We start from the raw sequence: 20,098 nt of genomic DNA, 5'->3' as shown, positions 1-20,098 counted from the left end.
GAGGAAAGGGTAACTAAAAGGCTTAATGAAATTTCACCATTAACATATCATGTGTCATGGCACCAGTCCTAACTTTATTATGGTTTGGGTTATTTGAATGTTGTGTTTCTAATGGCTGAGTAACCATTTATCAAAACTAAAATTACAATGGTGGCCAATATTAGGCTTTTCCTCCTCAATCTTGTGTCCAGGCTGGTAGTAATTCATTGTTATACTAGTTAGAGCATGGAGGCAGTCTCCACAGTGTCTTCCTTATGGCACCTTCCCATCTCAGCCCAGACACACCACCCATGCACAAAGTAGAAACAACACCTGGGGGAGCACATCCAAGTGGAGGACTGAGCACCAGCATCTGGTGCAGGACTACAGCTTCACACTAATGCCTATACTTTTTTCCCTTCAAGGTCTATGGTTTAGGAAAACTTGATCATCCTTCTTCAGTCCATACTTTGGACTGATTCCTTTTTTATTGCCTCCCTTCAACTACACAATTATTTTTACCACATTAATTTATGTTCATTATCCTTAAATAAATAAATTTTCACTCTAGCTTCAAATTTTAAGAGAATTTTCAATAAATTGACTAGCAACATTTTCTCCATCTTCTCATTTTTTGTGGATTTTCATACTGTAATGTCAAGCAAATAAGTGATTTACATATTTCATTATTATTCTATATTGGCATCCTAGTTGTACAATGGTAAATAAATATTGTTTGCTTTAGGTTGTTCAGAACAAGTACATTACATTGTTTGTGTGAGTATTGTAGCCACAAGGAAACAGAATTGTCCTCACTTTTACCTTGGTAGTTGTTTGACTGGAAATAAAGCTATACCGGTTTCTATGTTTCCATAACTTCATTTCCATTCTTCTCCATCGTAAAGTGTTGAGTAGTCTGTTGTTTCTGTTTGTTTGACTTTTTGTAATGAATATAATCATTTTCCAAATTCCACAGAGAAAAAGAGAATGCTGAATACTTCTCTGTACATAAAAAATATACCTTTTCTCTTTTTATATTTCCTTTCACTCCCTCTCTCATACCTTGAAATTTACTGAGATGATATAAGCTGAGAAAATGAATAAACGGATTGCTTCCAGTTGTATATACACATGAGAAACTTTATGTCAACGAGATAAATTTTTGATGACAGAAGCTTCTAGAAAACAATGAATGCAGGTTAGGCAGAGTCCATCTGGCAGAAACAGGATGTTCACGTGTATAGCAGGCTAGGAAGGAAATATACATATCAAACAGTGTAGTTAGGCAGATCAGATCCCTGTGGTTTGTAAGACTTCTACAATTCTGTGTCTCTAAGAATTCTGGCCTGTGAAATGTTCTTATGCACTTCATTCCACTTGGTTTTTCTCTTAGACACCAGTTTGGGAAGTGATCCAGTCCCGGAGGGCAGTCACTCTAGTATAAACACCAGGCTTATTGGGTTGACCACATTCATCTCCCCAGCTCACTATTCCAGCAAGGTACCAGATATCTCTAGCATCTGAACCAACCAGTGGTCCTCCAGAGTCACCCTAAAAGGAAAATGAAGAGATTAACAAATCATAATGCAGGTCCCTACAGAAGAACTTGTTATTTTGAAAGTAATGATTTTCAAAAGCCTTCAGTGTGTTTGAACACAGAAGTGATTCCCTACATCTATGTCAGCCTCAGACCATGATTCTCCTACCTAAACCTCCAGAGGATCTCTAAGACATAGAGAACTGGGTTAGCTTCCAGGTTCAGTACGCTGAGATTGAAGAATTCATCTCTTTGGAGAACAGTACTCTTAACTTATCTGATGCATCTGACAAAATAGCTCCCTGTACATATTGCCTTATGAGTGTGACATAACTCACCTGTACCTCTATTGCTGTAAGGAACACAGACATTACAGTCACACACACAAGTTTTGATCTCAATTCTGCCTTTAATTTATTTATTTGTAAATTCTTTTAGTAATACAGACCTCTGATGACAATTAGGAAAATTAAGTAAGACAGTGAATGTAAAATGTTTAGTCTACCACAAAGCAGAACTTAGGAAATATCACAAATACCAGTACGTTACACAAGGTACTGGCTGATCATCCGTCAAGACCCTAGGCCTCTGGGTATTGACCACTCACATATGTTTTGCACTTTATGAGGTTCTTAATTAATAACATGTTGCCTCATTAATTTAAGTAGGTTTTTTGGTTCTTTGATTTGTTTTTTGTTTCTTGGTGGTACTGGGGTTTTAAACTCAGGGCCTCATATTTGTGCTCTACCATTTGAGCCATGCTCCCAGCTCTTTTTGCTTTTTATTTTTTCAAGTAGGGTTTCATGATTTTCACCCAGGACAGCCTCCAGGCTGCCCTTCTCCTACCTACGTCCTCATTAGTAAGCTGGGATTCTAGGCATGCACCACCACACCTGGTCCTCATGAAATACTTTTAATAGAAGAGTTAGGGTCTGTTTTCTCCAGTCTAACAGTAATAAAACTGAAACACAGAGAAATTAAGTATTTGACTGAGATGAGAAGATAATGAGTGGCAGAACCTGATTTGAAATCGAGATCAATCTAACTTATGCTTTGTTCCCTACATTACACTGATTTTCTTATAAATTTTTTTCTATCCTTTAAAAAAAAACTAACATCAATAATAGCTCAATATGACATAATGTGTCTAAAGTTTTAAAATCAATTAACTAATAGTATATATTGATACACTTATATGTGGCAGGAAATATAAAAAGAGTACAGATGTGTAGGCTTTGGCTTCAAGCAGCCTACAACTTGCTTATACAAATAAGAACAATAGTCTTAACTTATCTGACACATCTGCAAAATAGCTCCCTGTACACATTGCCTCTTATGAGGTGACATAACTCACCTGGAAAGAGTGAAGCCTCTATTACTGATAGGGAGCAGAGACATATGCTGTCATGCATATGTATTATATGAAGTTATTTGAAAATAAATAATTTTGATAATTGAAACCCAAGACTATATGAAGGAAGAGTATATTAAGATGAACAAATAGAAGATTCTAAAGTCAACAAAAAGCTTACATTGACTTAAGAAATAGGAGCAAATGACTCTTAGAACAAATAAAGTAGTTTTTTACAAAAAGAGATAGCTGTGTATCTAAGAGTATTGAAAAATGAAAAGTAAGGTGATGTCCAGACTGTATCAAGTAGAGAAAGAGATAAAGTCTCTCTGCTATCACTAGTTAGTTCACATGTGACTGGTGAATGGAGAAGTTATGTTAGTATAAGATGGAAGTTTTAGTGGTTTATACATGTTTTTTTCAGACAGGGAGCCAGAATAATAGTAGCATTATAATCTTCAGTAAAGAAAAAAAGGCGGGGGGGTGGAGATGATCACAACACAGCTATTGCAAAGGCAGAGGTCTTTGGAGTTCTATTTTGAGAAAACCTTAAGAGTGTCTGTACCAAGTCTCCTTCCCCAAAGAGGTACTACATAGACTTCATAGTTCTTGAGTTTCTTGGGTCCTGCCAAGATGCTCCCTCCTCTTCAGGGTTATACTTCTATATGTGGTACCTAGACAAATGATTAACATAATGGCTTTTTATCCTCTTTATGGAGTCCACCCACATACCTTGTCAAGGTTAAATGGGAAAGGGGAAAGAGGATCAAGTGGGAGGGGCAAGGAGAATCAAGTGTTCAAGGGTATGCCTTCCCACATGCAGGCAGCAGAGGCTGTGGTTTGTGGTCAGAACATTTGGGGAGGGCCACAAGGTGATGACTTTCAGTTTCATGCCACTTAGTAACCCCACTCTGTTGGATAAAACACCAAGCCCTGACAGCTTCAGGCAGTCTATCTCTGCCTCACCCTTGGAGCTGCACTGTCTCTGCTTAAGCAGCAGGTCTTTACCTTAACTGCCTCTCTCACCCCTCAAGGTGTAATTCTACTTTTCTAGTAAATCTGTCTTTACTATGTTAAATAAAAATAAGATACAAAGTACTATGGCTGGGGTGTAGCTCAGTGATACAGTACTTGCCCAGCATGCATGAGTGTATGAGGTCCTGTGTTCAATGCCAGCTATGCCATCAAAAGAACAAAAAAAAAAGGAAGTACTTGAGGAATAGATTGCAGTATTAATAGAAGGAATGAAGATGAAATGAAAAAATGCAAGATATAAGATGGGAAAATACTCCAGGACTTAATTGATTACATGTGAAAGAGATGTAAAAGACACTAAGAATGGTAGCAACAATAATACAAATGGTAAACTTAAAAATTTGAAAACTAATTAGTGTTTCCTAATGCCTGTTGATTTTGAAATGGCAAATGTACAAACATTTTACTTTACACTAACAACTTAAAATATATACATGGAAATAGTTTTGGAATAGGTGGAAATGTGAGACTAAATTTGGGAAAGAATTCAATTATGAAGATGAGTATTTGGAAATCATTAAAATGACAACTGAGTTCAAAGAAAAGACGGTCACTTCAAGTGAGAATAGAGAAACTACAGAAAAATTTCATCTGAGTCCTGAATCTGAGGGAAAAACCAGGTTTAGAGAGTGAGGGAAAGAAAGATGAACCAAAGAAGGGAAAATGGCAACAGAAAATGATATCTTCATCTATAAGGAAAAAATTCCAGTAAAAGCAGATTCCACTCAGAAATCACACAGCACTGAAAGAGAGGAACTGTCCATCCCAAATTCTGTATCTGGCAAAATTATACTTCAGAAATGAAGGGAAAAATAAAAACTTTTGCAGACAAAGAAAATCTAAAAGGATTTGTCAGCAGCTGACCTGCACTAAAAGAATGGCTAAACGAACTTTCTAGAACAGAAAATAAATTATTTTAAAAGGAATATTAGAAAACCAGGAAAAAGGAAATAACAAACCTTTCCCTTTTCCATTTGAATTTTCTGTTATGTTCAGCTGTTGAAGCAAAACATTGCTTGATGTGCATCTCAACATAATAAAATTTAACGTTTATATTTGTTAATAGCTAATGTTATAAAAGTGAAGGGGAAAGAGACTTATAAGAAGGTAAGTTTTCTGTTCCACATTCCACTCAAACTAGTGCAATGTTGATTCCAGTAGAACATGGCAAAGTATATGTTTCTACATTTGTATTTATATCTCTATTTGTGGGGGATGTAATAGGCTCCATGTTAACTTGAGTGACAGTTACATAAATCTACACGTGTGGCAAAATGACATAGACCTGAACATACACTTTGTTCCACTGTCAATTTCCTAGGTTTTTATTGTACTACAGTTGAGATATAACTATTAGAGAAAAGTGAGTAAAAGGGTACATCTCATTCCCCTGTGATATATTTGCAGCTTTCCATAAATCTAGCATTATTCTTAAAAAAGTTGAATAAAACATGGCACAGCATACTAGTAGGCATAAACCACTTACCTGGCATGCATCTCTTTTTCCTTTTAAGGAGCCAGCACATAACATTCTAGGAGTTATGGCACCATTGTAAACTTGAGATTTATTACAGGTTTCAGTTTCTATGAAATCAACCTGTACTTGCCAAAGGTGATTCTGACCATAACCTAAAGGGAAGAAAGTCTTTGTATTTGTAGACATACATGTACTTTATAAACCTGAATACAATCTTTCAGAATTATTAAATAAAATGGTAATATTGAATCTTATACATGTTTTAGACACAGTAATATTTGGGAAGAAAATTCTTTCCTAACTAGTATTTTTAAAAAAAAAGACATGATTAGGAAAGAACCTCAAGTTGTCTAAGTAAGTTCCAGCCCATTGTTTAAGACTAGTAGAAAATTTTGTTTGAAGAGAGTATGATTACTGTTACCGGATCTTCATAATTGGGTATATGAATGATCCCTAATCTATATGGCTAATTCCCTGGTAAAAAGTTTGGTGGTTAGGGGATCATATTTGCTCTTTCAGATACCTTACAAGTATCATTAATGTAATAGTACTGATACCTGAATGATTCACTTAGTATCATAGCTAATAGTACTGGAAAGAATATATGCATCTTCTAAATTACATAGAGACTGACTTAACCCAGGTCCATATGAACAAATAACCAACTTATTTTTCCATAATAATGTTCTATTCTTTAAATACCTTATAACATCAAACTAGTTTACTAGGCATTGAGTTTGTCTTTAGATGCCCACCATCATTTTGCAGTGCTCCAAATCCTGTCACAAACATCTCATCCCCTGGGTGGAACTCATGGGTTGTATCAGGGAGACAAACTCTATGTACTTCATTTGTGTAGGGAACAGGGCTAGTAAGCTCTACAACTGAAATGTCATAGTCGTGTGATGGATAATTGTATTTTTCATGCACAATTATCCTCCGGATGTCTTTTTTTACTTTTGGAGGTTGTATTGCTACTCCAAAGGAAGCAGTCCATCTGGTGGGGTCCTTATACCTGGGGAGAAAAAAAATAAAGAATAAATTCTAATTTACCATGCTACTGAACTAATAATGTCTGTGAAATAATTTATGTCTGTAGGTGTCAATATAAGTTTTTCTTTTTTCTTTTCTTTTCTTTCTTTCTTTTTTTTGGCAGTGCTGGGGTTTGAACCAGGGCCTCACACTTGCTAGGTGGGCAATCTACCACTTGAGCCATGTCTCTTTTTTGCTGTATTTAGGTAAGGTCTCACATTTTTCCCCAGGCTGGCCTAGACTGTGATCCTCTTACTTATGCCTCCCATGTAGCTGGGATGACAGACTTGTACCACCATACCATGATTTTTGTTGTTGTTGTTGTTGAAATAGGGTCATGCTAACTTTTTGTTTAGGTTGCACTGGAGCCACAATCCTGCCAATCACTGCCACTTGTGAACCTAGGATTGTAGGAGTGAGCTACTGTACCTGGCCAAGCTTTTTTCAAGCAACAGTTTTTATTTCTAGAAATAAACTCTTTATAATCTGAGAATAGGTTCAGGGCCCAATTTAGGTGGAAAAACCACCATGGAACATTTCCTAGGTTATATACGCCACTTCATATGTCAAGTGGCCCACACCAGATCTTAGGAATTTTTGACATTTTGGGACATCAGTGACTATATGGAACTTATGGAAAGATGTTCCTATACAGAAGGACAAAATGAAATACATTCTATATGCCTCATATCCTCTACCACATATTTCTCTGAAACTGTAGAGACCACACTATAATTTGATAAGGCACTACTACCCTATATATTGTAGCCATTTGACACCAGGTTAAAAAAATCCACCACTTCTTACAATATAACTAGTTAATCTATATAGTTGTATACAGGCAACTTGCAATATTGAAATTTCTTCATATTCAAAATCTTTCTTACTATATGGAACTTCCCCATTAGGGTCAAACCTATAATCTTCCCAGTTTCCATTTCTAACACAGTGGATACTCACTCTTCTCTTTGACATCAAGATCAAAGTCCAAAGATGACTTTACAGTTTTGCTTTCTTTGATAAACTGTCTTGTGTTTGTCAAAGGATAATTTAACTACGATAATGTACACTGACACTATTTTTATATCCAGACCACAAAAGGTCTTACTAAGATTTATGAGATTCCCATTCCTTTTTGTGACGAACATGTTATCTTTAGTTTATGATAAACTCATCTTTCCCAAAATTCATGCACTATTTCATGAACATATAGTGTAAAACCCAATGTACTTTGTTTACCCCAATCCTCAAGGTTCAGAACTTACGTTCGAAAGCAGTGAGCAGCACTCACAAGCCATGTGCTATTGATTAAAGTTGCTCCACAGCGATGGATCCCATCCCATTGCAAGCTAGCTTGCCATGGCCATTCTCCCTCTTCCACCTGTGTCCCACCAATAATCCTGAGACTCTCTTTTGTAGATTTAATCCTTCGTGTCCCACAGCCTGCCAAAGAGAGATGGCATACTAATTAGAAGTAGTTTTAAGATCAAATTGTGTTACTACATCCCAAATTTCCTGAACTTTGTGCTGTAAGGTACAAAACATTGTCTCATGTTTCCTACCTTTCAGTAAAACACAACATTTTACTTAGCTAACTCTGTTCATCTTGTAAGATTTGTATCAGTCATCATCTCTCCTAGAAGAATTTGTCTATCAATTTCCATTCTTCTAAACTGTATTAGTTATGACTTTCTTGAATGCTTCCTTGATAGTAATAATAATAATAATAACACAAATTCTGTGTGTGTATGTTTTTATTCCTCAGCATCATTTATAATAGGGTTTTTCAATCTTAGCACATTGACATTTTGAACCATATAGTTCTGTGTCATAGACAGATATCCTGTACATTATAGAATGTTTGGTAGGATCCCTGACCTGTACATATTAGATGTCAGTAATATGTACTGGGTGATATAACAAAAATGCTACAATAGGGTATAGTAGCTTGTGCAATAAGATGGCCACTGGTTGAGAATTATTTTAGGATTATATGTTTATGCATTTGTCTCATGCATCTAATTCTGTTAGAGTGTGAGCTGCTTTAGGCAGAGACTATATATCTTACTCATTGTGCATCCCTATTGCCTAACACAATACTAGCACAAGATAGGTTCCTAATAAATATTGGTTCTAAGAATACATGTCATTTAAACAATGGGATTGTATTTTGGTTCCATGTTAGTTAATAAATTAATCAACATTTTAAACTGGTGAGTAACACATTTTCTTCCATTTTCAAAGACAAATGTAGAATGTACTCATTTTGTAACTATTAATGTATTCTTTGAATCATAGTGGAATATTGTACACAGCAAAGAGAAGGACTTGGTCTATGAAGCACTTTTTAAATATGGATAAGGTATTTTCATGTATGAAAATATACCTCAACCCCATAATATCTGTAACTTCCACATTATTGAATTAATAACATCAAAGAGATTTTTATTTAGAGTAAACTGATAATAAGTTACTGACTCTAACTTTAAATTATGAAAATACAGTTTACTTTTATATAACCTTCAGAAAACTTTTGTGGAAACACATTATAGCTATCTCCAAATAGACCATTGTAGCACTTTTAGACTCTTTTTAACAGTCACCCAACTCACTTTTGATACACATGGCCAGAGGCACCTGTACATTCACATTGGAGTTCTTCTAATTTTTCCATCTTTAATGTGCAATGTGCCTCAGAGATAAAACATCATGAGCTGTACACAAGCCATTCAAACTTTATTCTGTTCCTCTAATATCAACACAAAAAAAGTGTTACCCTTTTCACATTCAAGTAATTCAATCTTAATAAATATACTAAACTTACAATTGTTGAGATACATGTCTGTTTCTGTCGTGTTGATTTCTGAAATACACAAAAAAGGTAAGTATGAGAGGGTGAGCACATCAGAATTGCTCCATGCTTCTGAGTGCATCAAATACCAAAAGACTGACAAAATAGCATCTCTAGATGATCCAAGATGGCATTTAGGGTAGGAAATAAGAATTCCTCCCAAAGAGGGGCTGTGGTGGATCGCTGAGCTAGTCTTGAATGACTGAGGGCTGTACTCAAAACTGAACTGCCCCACTTTGGTGGGGGAAGAACTGGCCAGTCAGAATTCCAGCTGTAGGGAAACACAGCTGCCACCTAGCAAAAACAACAACAGATCTAGCTCCTTTGCATGAACTGGCAATGAGTTCTTCAGGTCTCAGTTGCAACATGTCCTGTATACAGAAGGAAACAAATACTGCTTACAAACTGGTCACCTGGTGAGAGCACTTCAGGGCTCCTAGTTGTAACAGACAGCCCATAAGACCAAGGAAAGTGGGAAAAAAAGAAAACACCCTCCAAGCATCTCCACCTCAAGATGTCCAACAAGAGGGGCAGCTCCCTTCCCCACAAAGCCTAGAATACCAAGTGACAGTACCAGGATTGGATGCCAAAGGAATAAATCTAGAACCTTTACTGAGCAGTCTGAACTTTCTGATGTTTCTATACCTGCTTTTTCTTTTTTTCCCTGTATTACTAACTTTACCATCACTATCTCTTACTCCCTTCACTTTCCCTTCTTTTCTTGTGCAACAATGCATTGCAATTGTAGAATTGTCTACAATTTCTGCCCCTTCTCATCCACTCTCTCTCCCTGTCTTCACCTCCCTCTTCTATCCTTCCCAAACCTATCACCACATTACCCCTCTCTCTTACACATCACCACCCATTGACTAGCCTACTGTACCAACCATACACACTCCAAGCCCCCTGCAATCCCTGATACAAGCACCTCCACTATAACAGCAGAAATATGTTCAAACACACACAAGGACCACAAAACCCATCAGCCTCCATATGTCTTCCCCCATCTCGCTTTTCTGCCCCTCCTTTTAGTGCCACCTTTACCATTTACCCAAGTTTCTATTTCTAGCCAAACAACCATTACCCCACCCCACAACTCCCACTGTTTGTAGATACTATCACCAAGGAGTTTTCTATATAATAGGTAAACAATTGGTCTGGCATTGAAACTGTGAATTTGATATTGCTAATTTACACCTCCAGACCAGGACAGAAATAGCACATCAACCTAGCCAAAAACTAAGTCACTCACAACACAAAAACTAAATCAAGGGAAAGAAAATAAGCAATTAAAACCATCAATTAGCCAATTAAAAACACAGTTGCCCAGCACCAGTTGAAGCAATGGAGAGAAGAAGGGAAGGAAACTATACTCCTCAAAAAAAAAATTCAATAAAGGATTCAGTGGAAAATGAAAATGGATAGCCAGTTCCTGATGCCAACAAAATAATGATAAATGTCACTAATTAGCCCAGTGACACCCACAAAAAAGTCCCTCAAAGAGGAAATCATGGAATTGGTCTCTGAGAAACTCGTGGAAAAGGTAGAAGACATGGTTAACCAGACAGTACAAGATGCACTCAAGAAATTTCAAGACACCACAGATAAAGAATTTGAGAAGACACAGAAACAACTACATGAACTCATGACTTCAACAAACACCAAAGTGAAACAAAGGACACTATAAATAAAAGCAATATGTGAAATAAAGAAGACAACACAAAATATAGAAGAGGAGTTGAACAAATATATGGAAAACCTCAGAAAAAAAGAATCAAACAGAAATCCTGGAAATAAAAACTCCCTTTAGTCATACAAAAAACACAGTGGAAGGCCACTCCAGCAGATTAGAACAGTGGAAGACAGAATCTCAGAGCTTGAAGATAAAATAGAAATTAAAGAGAACAGAAGAACTCTTAGTCAAACAACTCAAGAGTTGTGAAAGGGATATGCAAGAACTTAGCAACCCCACCAAAACATCAAACCTGAGAATCATGGACATTGAAGAAGGACAGGAAATACAAGCCAAAAGGATATATAATATATTCAATAAAATATTAACAGAAAATTTCCCAAACCTCGAAAAGATTTGCCCAATCAGGTACAGGAACCTCCAGGACACCAAACAGACTTGACCAAAATAGAACCTCTCAATAGTATATATCATTAAAATAAATAGTACAGAACACAGAGAAAGGATATTGAAGGCTGAAACAAAGAAATAACTAATAACATATGAGGGTAAACCCATCAAAATAACAGATTTCTCAACAAAAACCTTAAAAGGAAGAAGGGCATGGAGTGAGGTATTCCAGGAACTAAACGAGAATAATTTCAGTCCTAGAATACTCTACCCAGCAAAACTATCATTCAAAATTAATGGAACAATAAAAGTTTCCCATGATAAACAGAAAGTACAACAGTATATGACTACCAAGCCACCACTACAGAAGATTCTACAAAGAATTCTGTGCACAGAAGATGAAAGCAAACAAAACCATGAGACGACAGGAAGTATTAAACCTCCAGAGAAGAAAAGACAGGAAACAGAGAGTAGCACTGATTTGGCTGCACACACTCAAATCCTTAAATAACAAAAACAAGTAAATGGCAGAATCCACCACATACATATCAATATTAACAATGAATGTCTGCTTTCATTATCTGTGTACAGAATTCCTTGGAGAATTTTCACAACACAGATTACTACAGAGGCACCTGCACACCCATGTTTATTGCAGCACTATTCACAATAGCCAAGTTATGGAAACAACCAAGATGCCCCACTATTGATGAATGGATCAAGAAAATGTGATACTTGTACACAATGGAATTTTACTCAGCCATGAAGAAGAATGAAATCTTATCATTTGCAGGTAAATGGATGGAACTAGAGAACATCATTCTGAGTGAGGTCAACCAAACTCAGAAGACCAAAAATCGTATGTTCTCTCTCATATGTGGACTTTAGATCTAGGCCAAATGCAGCAATGTGGTTAGTCTTGGATCACATGATAAGGGGAGAGCACATTTGGGTGAAATAGAAATAGGCAGAAAACCTAAAACATGAAAGCATTTGATGTCCCCATTCCAGAGGAGCTGATATAGAAACCTTAAAGCAACAGAGGTTATCATGAGAAATGAATCAGTAACCAGGGTAAAGATCATTTAGAGATGAATCAACATGGGTCATAACAGGTGTACATGAAAGCAATGCTAGGAATATTTCTGTATAGCTAGCCTCAACTCAACTAGTAAAAATGCTTTGTCTTCCTTATTAGGCTTGTCTCTTTTCTTCAACAAAACTAGCAGAACGGGACCTGCCTGGAACTGAGCGGGGAAGGGGGAAGAGGGTGGGGGAGGGGGGCAAGGGGAGAAATGACCCAAACAATGTATGCACATGTGAATAAAAGAAGAAAAAAAAAAAAACACTGAATGTCAATGGACTCAACTTCCCATCAAAAGACACCATTTGTCAAACTGGATTAAAAAGGAAGAGCTGAAAATCTGTTGTTTATAAGAAACCCATCTTATTGACAGGAATAAACACTTGCTTAGGGTGAAAGGCTGGAATAAGATCAAACTAATGGCCCCTAAAAACAGGCAGGAGTAACAATACTTATAACAGACAAAGTAGACTTTAAACTTACAACTGGTCAAACAAGATAAAGAAGGTAACTTCATACTAATAAAAGGGGCAATTCATCAAAAGGAAATAACAATTATCAATCTATATCACCCAATGACAGTTCACCCAACATCACTGAACATACACTAAAGGATTCTAAAGCACATATATAGACTCCAACACAGTGGTTGTGAGAGACTTTAATATCCCTCTATCACCAATTGATAGGTCATTCAGACAAAAACAAAATCAATGAAGAAATCTTAGACCTAAATGACACCATAGATCAAATGGACCTAACTGATATCTACAAAGTACTTCATCTGAAAACAGCACAATATACATTCTTCTACACAGCCCATGGAACTATCTCCAAAATAGACCAAATCTTAGGGCACAAAACAAGTCTCAAGAAATTCAAGAAAATTGAAATAATCCACTGCAATCTATCTGATCACAATGCAGTAAAACTAGAACTCAAAAAAAAAAGCAGCAGAAAAAGATGCATTAACAATTGAAGGCTGAACAACACACTGCTCAACAATCAGTGGGTCATAAAAGAAATAAAAAAGGAAATGAAAAAGTTCCCAGGGGACACAGCAAAGGCAGTCCTAAGAAGAAAGTTTATAGCCATGAGTGCATACATTAAAAGGACAGAAAGATCTCAAATAAATGACTTAATGCTACATCTCAAACTCCTGGAAAAACAAGAACAAGCAAAACCAAAAACAAGCAGGAGAGAAATAATAAAAATAAGGGCCAAAATTATTGAAATAGAGATGAAAAAAATTATAAAGAATCAACAAAACAAAAAGCTGGTTCTTTGAAAAAATAAACAAGATTTATAGACCCCTGGCAAATCTGACTATCATGAGGAGGGAAAAGACCCAAATTAGTAAAATCAGAAAAGAAAAAGGAAGATAACAACAAACACCAAGGAAATCCAAGAGAACTTATTTTCATAAAATTGGAAAATCTTAAAGAAATGGACAGATTTCTAGATACATATGACCATCCAAAACTGAACCAAGAAGATATTAATTCAGGTCATTACTTGAATAGATTTATAACACATAAAGAAACTGAAGCAGCAATAAACAGTCTCCCAGAAAAAGAAGTTCAGGACCTGATGGATTTTCTGCTGAATTCTACCAGACCTTTAAAGAAAACTAATACCAACCTTCCTTAAACTTTTCCATGAAATACAAAGGAAAGGAACACTGCCCAACTCATTCTATGAAGCCAGTATTACATTCATCCCATAACCAGACAAAGACCCATCCAAAAAGGAAAACTACAGGCCAATCTCCTTAATGAACATTGATGCAAAAATCCTCAACAAAATAATGGAAAACTGAATCGAACAAAATATCAGAAAGATCATTCACCATGATCAAGTCAGCTTCATTCCAAGGATGGTTCAACATACTCAAGTAAATGTAATACAGCACATTAATAGAAGCAAAGACAAAACCACTTGTTATCTCAATAGATACAGAAAAAGCCCTCAATAAGATTCAACATGATCTTATAGTAAAAGCTCTAAGAAAATTAGGAACAGAGGACTCTAACTCAACATTATATAGGCTATATATGACAAAACTATAGCCAACATCATACTTAATGGGGAAAAGCTGAACCCATTTCCCCGTTTCTATTAAACATAGTCTTAGAATTCCTAGCCAGACCAACAAGGCAAGAAGAAGAAATAAAAGGAATACAAATAGGTAATGAAGTAGTCAAACTATCCCTATTTGCAGATGACATGATCTTATACCTTAAAGACCCGAAAATTTCCATGCAAAAACTCCTAGATACCATAAACAGCTTCAGCAAATTAGCAGGATATAAAATCAACTTACAAAAATCAGTGACCTTTCTATACATGAACAATGAACAGATAAAGAAAGAATATAGGAAAGCAATTCCATTTACAACAGTCTCAAAAAAAATCAATTACCTAGGAATAACCTTAACAAAGGAAGCAAAAGAGATCAAAAAAGACTAAAGAAGGTAGAAAGATCTCCCATGCTCATGGATTGGTAGACGCAACATATTAAAAATGGCTATACTACCAAAAGCAATCTACATGCTCAACACAATACCCATCAAAATCCCAATAACATTCATCACAGAGATTGAAAAACCTACCCTAAAGTTCATTGGAAATACAAAAGACTGAATAACCAAAGCAATACTGAGCAAAAAGAGCAATGCTGGAGGTATCACAATACCCTACTTCAAACTATACTACACAGCCATAGCAATAAAAACAGCATAGTACTGGCACAAAAACAGATACAAAGACCACTGGAACAGAATAGAGGACCCAGGTATGAATCCATGCAGCTATGCCCACATAATTTTTGACAAAGCTGCCAAAAACATGATGGAGAAAAAACAGTCTCTTCCACAAATGTTGCTGGGAAAAGTGGTTATCTGCCTGCAGAAAACTGAAACTAGATCCATGTCTATCACCCTGTACTAGCATCAACTCAAAGTGGATTAAGAACCTTAATATCAGACCCAAAATCTTGAATTTAGTACAGGAAAAGAGCAGGGATTACACTGAAAGCAATAGGTATAGGCAAAGACTTCCTCAGTAGAATCAAGAGGCTCAGCAACTAAGAGAAAGGATTGACTAATAGAACTACATGAAATTAAAAAGCTTCTGCACAACAAAAGAAAATGGTCTCTAAATTGAAGAGACCACCCAAAGAATGGGAGACTATCTTTGCTAGCTATACATCAAACAAGGTACTGATAGCCAGAATATATAGGGAGCTCAAAAAACTAAACCCTCCAAAAGTCAGTGAACCAATAAAGAAGTAGGTAATTGAACTAAACAGAACTTTTACAAAGGAAGGAAGAAGTACAAATGGCTAAAAAACACATGTAAAATGCTCACCATCCCTGGTCATAAAGGAAATGCAAATCAAAACCACACTAATATTCCACCTCAACCTTGTTAGAATAAAAAACACCACCAACAAGAAATGTTGGCAAGGATAAGGGGAAAAAGAACCCTCATACACTGCTGGTGAGAATGTAAGCTAGTATAACCACTATGGAAAACAATATGGATGCTTAAAAAACTAAACATGAATCTGCCATATGATCCACCAATACCACACCTAGGGATAATTTAACTCAGGTTACTACAAAGGAACCTACACCTCCATGTTTATTGCAGCACTATTCACTATGGAAACAGCCAAGATGCCCCACTACTGATGAATGGGTTAAGAAAATGTGTTATTTATACACAATGGAATTATATTCAGCCACAAAGAAGAATGAAATTTTATCATTTGCAAGTAAATGGATGGAACTGGAGAACATCACCTTAAGCGAAGTTAGCCAGGCTCAGAAGGCCAAAAATCACATGTTCTCCCTCATATGCAGATTATAGACCTAAAATAAATGCAGTAATATTATTGGACATGGATCACACAATAAGGGGAGAATGTACATGGGAGGAATAGGGAAAGGGAAGGAAACTTAAAACTTGAATGTGGTTGATATGCTCACTGTAGAGGAGCAAATATAATAATCTTAAACTGGCAGAGACCACTGTGGGAAGGGGACTAGGAAGAAATGAAGAGGTTGGGTAAAACAACACAAGGAAATTCCCTGTATAGCTATCTTCAGCTCAATCTGGCAAAACCGCTGTGTTTTTCTTTTTATTGTGTATGTGTTTTCTTCAACAAAAGCAGAGAACAGAAGAGTAGAACAGGTTCTGCCCAGTGGCAGTTGGGAAGGAGAGGGCAGCAAATAATGTATACACATGTAAATAAGTGTAAAAACAATAAAATAAAAAATTTAAAAATAGTATCTCTAAGTTATAAAGAAAACAATATTGTTAATTGTCATAGTATTTTCATTGCTGTGGATATGAGAGGAGACATGAACAATGTGCCCTAAACAGTCTATTAAAGTCATGTAAATTGATCAGAGTCACATAAGAAGCATATTTATACTGTCAAAGGCTGTTTCACTGCCCAGTAATTCTAATTGAATAGTTTTGATATGAAGCCCAAGAATATGTATTTCATGCCAGGAAACAATATGCAGATGGCCCCTTTGGAGGCAATACCATTCTGAATATTGTACTGATTCCTTAAATTTAATATTTTTATTAGCATATATTTCAAATTATCTTATTAAGTTCATAAGCATAGCTTCTCACTTGTATAACACATCTGAGTGGCATTTCCATGAATTAGTCATCACTTTTTTTTAAAAAACAATGCTATTCCTAAGAGTTTCTGCTGAGCTTTTAGAAAGATAGTCAACCCTCAACTTCCCATTTAACTGAAGCCAATGACTTCAGCTTGCTGACTTCTCAGCAGTCAGGCCCTAACTCCATACAAACACTATTCCAACCAAGGATACATAGTATTCTAAGTTCTCACGTTTCCTGACTCAATAGAATTCCAGTGATCAAACTTCCCTTTGAATACGCATGGAAGGATGTTCTAAACACAAAACATTAATCTGCTAATTTTTCTTTTAATGTTCAAATGCTATTGATTTACTGGGATTTTTATTCTAGAAATTTCTGTTTCTGACATTTTCCATCTAGCCATGTATGGCAAACATAAGGAAGAATTGTCCATTTAACCTTAGTAACTATTTTTCTCTTGCCAGTACTGGGATTTGAACTCAGGGCCTCACATTTGCTAGTCAGGTGCTCTAGCATTTGAACCATGCTTACCAGCCCTTTCAGTTACTGTTGAGCTACTTTACAGTCTCTGTTTTAAATACATGTTTTTATCTATCTCAAACTCTTCCTATTGAAAGTTCTGGCTCTCTATATTGATACTACGGGCAAGGCAGACTTCATGATGTGTGACTTGTGCAATCTCATGGGGTCCCACACTAAGAATGGCTTTGTTCTTGGTTTAGTGCTCTATTGTTGCTGGCCTGAAGTTCTTGATAATTTTATCTTGCAATTTGTGTTGAAAGTGAAGTCCAATAGGATAATATGAACAGAGGGGGCACATGTAAGTTGTGTGACCATAGTTTCTTGCCATCTCATTTGCATATGGCATTCATGATGCCCAGTGAAATCAGAATTCTCACGAACCCACAATGTGCGAGAGGCTCAGCAAAGCAAGTGTAAGTGTGCTTTTTGCCTAGCACTAAGTAGTGAGGTGGGCACTGACAACCTCAGGAGGTCATGTTTTCTGTTTGAACCTGAACTTGCTTAGAACCCAGAAAAACAGCAATGGCATTCTAATAAACACAAATGAACAAGAGAACCTATCATATTCTTTCTTTCTGTTGTTACTTTTGTGTATTATCCAATGGCTTCTGCTGAATATAATTACATAGAAAGGGAAAGATAAAAAAAATCCAGGGCTCCTTTTCCTTTCAGTCCTTCCTTGCTCATTACTAAGCTGCAGGTTTAAAGCTTTGGTAAAATGTGCCAAAATTAAGAAGATAAATAAAAATAGTCAACTTAGCCTTGTGTACTGTTTTCATTATCTGGCACCAAAATGAAATACGCTTTTTCTTTGACATCTGTAGGGGATTAGTTCCAGGACATCTCTGTGGATATCAAGGTCTACTGATGTTCAAAGATAGTTTAGGATTGGCATGTAATGTACACACATCCCCCATACTTTAAATCATCTCTAGGTTACTTACAACATCTAATATAATGTAAATGCTATGTAAATAATTATTATATTGGTAAGGAGTAATGATACAAACAGAGTCTATACATGTTTAATACAAACACAATTTTTCCAAATGCTTTTAGTTTCTACTATACTGCACTTGTTTGAATCCATAGATATGAAATCCACAGACATGCTGGACTTACTGTTCTTGTATGAATGTAATATAAAACACAGTTGCATAATTCATATTTCCACACACAAGTCAAGTGTGCTTACATTTGCACTTAAAATTGCATTGCAAGATATAAAAAGTTGCACAGTAAAACTCTTATTAGTAGTTTAAAATTTTAGCTTTTTTCACTTAGGATGACATTGATTAGCAAATAAAAACAGTATGAAAAGTTGAGGGAGAGCTCATGAAGAAATAAAAGTCCTGTTTTGAACAGTACTTTCAACAGCACTTTTTTCTTGGTTTTTGAAAAACTGTCTGACATTTTCATTTTTCACTGGAATGCACAAATTATGTACCTGGTTCTGCTGTAGCTGAAGTCTCCTTCCTAAGCAAGCAGAGTGACTGACCTTCAGTTTGGGCATGTACTTAGATCTATTAGTGCTTACAATGGCACTTTGCATTCATTCTTTCTACTTGCCCCCTCTTCTCCAGTTTCTAATGCTGTCATATCCGTTACTAAATCTCCTCACTACATGCAGCCAATGAGTTCTTAAAGTGTAGCTAGTCTAAATTAAAATGTGCTAGCTACATAAAATGTGTGTTAGATTTTAAACCTTAGTACAAAAAATGTAAAATATCTCATGAATACTTTTTACATTGACTGCTTGTTGATATAATACTTAGGATATGTTGAGTTATACACACAAATTATTAATATTAATTTCTTATGTTTATTTTTACTTTTTGAATTGACTACTTTTTTACTTTGGCCTGCAGAATTTATCTATAACATATAACTCAGTCCTTAACTAGACCTTTATTTCCACTCAGGATCTCATGAGTCTTACTTTCTAATAGTGAGAACCTACATACTTATCTTGTCCTTTGTGGTCCTGGAAAAAAACAAACAAATAAACAAAAACCCTAGCTCAGACTTTTCAATTGTAGTTGTAAAAGATCAAATAATAAGTACAATTAAATTATCACTTTTATTGGTAAATGATCTAAGAAAACATCTATAATAAGGAAAATTAATAACAGTTGAAAATAAATATGCAGATAGCATGAACCTTTCCATTCATTGAACTCTCAGAATATTGAAAGAGAAGCAGCAGTAAAAAGAAGAATATACAAAGCCAATTTCTCCACTTATAACTGGATTCTGTAGCCAAACTATCGGACACAATATAGAATATTCTGCCCTAGAGTTAATGACAAGTTTGCATTAAAGTCATCATTTAGGGTACTTTTAAAAATTAAAATACTTCATTAGGACCAATTTAGTTCCAAAATAATAACCTGTTGATGGCAAGACCCCAGAATTGAAAGTTTTCAAAAAAAATTTAGGTTGAGTGTAGTGCACACATCTGTAATCCCAGCTACTTGGGAGTTGGAAATCATGAAGACCG

At 35.9% G+C, this 20,098-nt stretch overlaps 1 protein-coding gene across 2 annotated transcripts in view; it reads right to left on the bottom strand.

Annotated features, from left to right (window-relative positions):
- Positions 1-1,098: 1,098 nt before the first annotated feature.
- LOC109678424 (transmembrane serine protease 11E) overlaps positions 1,099-20,098 on the bottom strand; it is a 42,439-nt gene continuing 23,439 nt past the window's right edge. For both annotated transcript variants that reach the window (XM_074042082.1, XM_020153976.2), the window contains 5 exons: positions 9,236-9,274; positions 7,677-7,854; positions 6,135-6,394; positions 5,389-5,531; positions 1,099-1,530 (listed from right to left, as the gene is read on the bottom strand). In XM_074042082.1, coding sequence (XP_073898183.1) covers positions 1,369-1,530; positions 5,389-5,531; positions 6,135-6,394; positions 7,677-7,854; positions 9,236-9,274 — 782 coding nt within the window. In that variant the 3' untranslated portion in view covers positions 1,099-1,368. The remainder of the gene's footprint in view (positions 1,531-5,388; positions 5,532-6,134; positions 6,395-7,676; positions 7,855-9,235; positions 9,275-20,098) is intronic.

Source organism: Castor canadensis, chromosome 9, assembly GCF_047511655.1.
Source record: "Castor canadensis chromosome 9, mCasCan1.hap1v2, whole genome shotgun sequence".
NCBI lineage: Eukaryota > Metazoa > Chordata > Mammalia > Rodentia > Castoridae > Castor > Castor canadensis.
The sequence above is the reverse complement of the archived record's forward strand: the minus strand, read 5'-3'. Positions and strand labels throughout refer to the sequence as shown.